The sequence below is a fragment of the Aedes albopictus genome, chromosome 1 (genome assembly GCF_035046485.1).
Source record: "Aedes albopictus strain Foshan chromosome 1, AalbF5, whole genome shotgun sequence".
In the NCBI taxonomy this organism is placed as follows: Eukaryota; Metazoa; Arthropoda; class Insecta; order Diptera; family Culicidae; genus Aedes; species Aedes albopictus.
In genome coordinates this window covers 36,479,162-36,482,849 of record NC_085136.1, presented here as the reverse complement: position 1 = coordinate 36,482,849, position 3,688 = coordinate 36,479,162, and the positions used below count along the sequence as shown (strand labels likewise).

Below are 3,688 nucleotides of genomic sequence, written 5' to 3'. Positions count from 1 at the left end.
AAGAAATACCCATCCATCATGGTGACGACGGGACAACTGAACAGGGCCCAGTGATGTCAGATTTTTTCACAAGTGCTTCCGTAGATGAAAATTGATGAGCGGGGGGGAGAATTTCGGAACTTTTATTCCGTAGATTCAGGTTGAAAATCCGTAGATTTCCCGTAGCTTTCCGTAGGTTTCCGTATAAAAACCGGGTTTTCTGTAGATTTATTCTACGGATCCGTAGTTCCGTAAAATAAGCGCAATTCCGTAGATCTACGGAAATTTCCGTAGATCTGGTAACGCTGACAGGGCCTTGTCCACCTGCGGCTACGGCTCCGTCAGTGTAGGTGTTGCCAACGTTATTGTCGATCAGATCAACAGAATGAGTGACAGTGTCAACGAAGCGGCCATGTTCCTGGCACAGCTGATCCACGAGAGCGGCGGGTTCCAGCATCGTAGAGAGATCAATGGAGCATCCCAGAGCTATGCACCTTATTACGGTCGCGGCTACATCCAGTTGACCCATGACTACAACTATCGGGATGCTTCGAGGGCGATCTTCGGCAATGACCGACTTCTGCAAGACCCCGACATAGTGTCCAACAGTGAGGAAATGTCGATGCGCGTTTCGGTTTGGTTCTGGGAGGCGAAAGTTCGTCCCGGTGGAGGACCTGCGAGGAACAACTTCGGACTGACAACCAAGGCGATCAACGGTGGCTTGGAGCCTCCGGGCTGTGATCTAGCACGTAGGCGGTATAATCTCTATGTTCAGGTGGCAAGAGCTCTTGGAGTGTCGAACATAGCCAGCGAGTGAAAGTGACAGTTCACGTACGTACGCGTACAAATTTAAGCTCGAAGTTTTCAATAAAGTGTTGAAAGCATTTCGTGGTATTTCGAATAATCCGAAAGTCAGTTTCAATTCCCCAGCTAATACTGGTTAACGCATTGCGATACTTTGTTAAATTTCCTGTCAGAGGTTATAATGATAGACGTACATTAAACGGTGTTTTATTATCAAAGTATCATAATTTCATGAAAAAAGTTACAAAAAAATCCCCCTGAAGACATCTCTATGGGGTACGTTCGGTGTAGTTCTGTGTAGTAATAAGCTAAACTTTTGAATGATGAGAAGGTGGATTTTCCGTTTCTGAAATGGTGCAGAAAGCGTGGGTATTATGACTCCTTGCCTAATTTGATGCTGTTTGAGCAAAACTTTGGGTAACTGTGTTGTTGAAATTGCGTGAAATGGAGAAAATAACAACACAGTTACTCAAAGTTTTGATCAAACAGCATCAAATTAGGCAAGCAATCATAATACCCACGCCTTTTGCCCCATTTCATTGGACGGAGAATTAACCACCTTACCATAAAAAAAATCAGAGATTGCAGAGATTTTTTGCGTAAATACTATTTAAAGATAGAATAAGAACTATCTGAGAAAAAATTCTCGAAGAGATTCCCGGATGAATTCCTGAAAGGATTTATGAAGGAATTGTTGAAAAAATCGTTCCATGAGAGATTATTATCAGAGGAATTTCTAGTAATTCCAATAAGATGCTTAATTAAATTCCGGAAAGGATCGGGGAGTATTGTTAGCGCAATTTTGTTTAAAATAAGTTTGGAAATAAAAATTTTCTATATTTTGCTCGAAGTGGCTGCATCTTGCTCTTACCCATTTATCAATGAACGGGTAAGAGCGAGATGCAGCAACTTCGAGCAAGTTCAACCTACGTCGTTGAACAGGACTAATGTTAGGCAGTCATCGGCAAATCCATAAGTAAGAAAACCGCTATTATTGAGTTGCCTCAATAGAATATCTGTTACGAGATTCCACAAAAGTGGTGATGAGACTCCCCCTTGGGGGCATCCACAAACATCCAATTTCCTAATCGCCGCTTGACGAAATGCCAAGAAGAGATGCCGGTTTTTGAGCATTTGGTGAATCCAATTGGAAATCACTGGAGATATATCATGACTCCATGCGACTTCTAAAATGGCATCGAAAGGCACGTTGTCAAAGGCAATCACGATATCCAAGAAAACACCCAAACAAGATTGCTTTTCAGCGAATGCCTTCTTGATATCGTAAAAAACTTTGTGTAAAAGAGTCACAGTGGACTTCCCAGATTGGTAAGCATGTTGATTCACATGAAGAGGAACATTGGCCAGATGAACATCACGGATGTGATGGTCCACAATGCGTTCTAAGCATTTCAGAAGAAAAGAGGTCAAACTGATAGGTCTGAAACTCTTTGCTTCTCCATATGACGCACGACCCACTTTCGGAATAAACTTCACAGTAACATCCCGCCAGGATTTGGGAATATACCCTGTAGCAAAACTGCAAACAAGTAGTTTTTTTCAAAACATGTTTGAAATAATCAAATCTCTTCTGGAGCAATATAGGATAAATCCCATCTGCCCCAGAAGTTTTGAAAGGAGCAAAGCTATTTTGTGCCCATTCAATCGATTCTATAGTTACAATATTCCGAGCCGAAGCCAGGGAATCATAACATCGGGTTCATCCGAAGATGTAATATCCACATATCCAGGGAAGTGTGTGCTGAATAAGCATTCCAGAACTTCCTCATCGGAGCAAGTCAGATCGTCATTTGGCAAACGAAGATCGTTCACTCGGAAATCCTTAGATTTCGCCAGGATTTTGTTTAACGGACTAACTTCACTTTAACTGGAAACATTTGTGCAAAGGTTTTTCCAGCCGGATCGTTCAGCACACCGGAGAGCTTTCCTGTAGGCCTTGAGAGCCGACCTGAAAGCCTCTGACCCAGCCGAACGTCGTCTGTTCCAACTCTTTCAACATTGTTTCCTGAGCTTCGCCAGATCAAAGTTCCACCAAGGGGTTCCTCTTGTGATCTTCCCAGACCGCAGATGGCAAGCGTTTTCGAAAGCTTCCTTAATGAAGGCCGTTGTAGTATCAATGGCATCATCTAAACCACTTGGAGTGTCAATGGATGGTGAGTATCCATGACATTTGGCCGCAACCAAATCGGTTAAGAGATCCCAGTTGGTTGAAAGGGGGTTCCTGAAACGCAAAGTTTGCGAAGTAACATTCACATGTTCAAACAAAATGTAGGGATGGTCAGATAAAGATACTTCAGCTCACACATGCCAATTTGTCAGCTTGTGACTAATTTTACTAGAGCAAAGCCTTATATCTAACACCTCCTCTCTAGAAGATACCATGAAGGATGGGGGATTGCCCATGTTAAGTAATGCAAGATCTTTACTACTCAAGTACTCCATCAAACTGAAGCCTCTCAAATTGATTTCTGAGCTGCCACAGATGATATGGTGAGCATTAGCATCACTGCCGACAATTAGCGGAAGGCCTTTTGAGGTACAGTATGCAATGACTTGCTTGAAAGCATCCATAGGGAATGGATCATCATGCGGAAAATACATCGAACAATAGACGTATTTCCTGTTGAGGTTTCCAACAGATACATCAATTGTGATAGCACATACACCTCTGGTGGTTAGTTCAGAGATGAGTGTAGCAACTATTGCGTTGTCGACAAGCACTCAGGCTCGAGGCATGACACGCGAGTTTGCCATTTCATGTTTACTGAAAGTGGCAAACACCAGGTTCACAAGGTTGCCTAGATAGAAATTCCCCTAACGAAAGTAAGGTTCTTGGGCCAAGGCCACTTGGGCTGTACCATTTTGCATAAGTCTGCAAATATTG

General features: G+C 42.9%; 1 protein-coding gene across 1 annotated transcript; it reads left to right on the top strand.

Moving 5' to 3' along the window:
- Positions 1-267: 267 nt before the first annotated feature.
- On the top strand, positions 268-863 carry LOC109428566 (uncharacterized). The gene has a single exon (XM_019704340.3). The coding sequence runs from the start codon at positions 365-367 to the stop codon at positions 794-796; it is 432 nt and encodes a 143-aa protein (XP_019559885.3). The 5' UTR covers positions 268-364; the 3' UTR covers positions 797-863.
- The last annotated feature ends 2,825 nt before the right edge of the window (positions 864-3,688 follow it).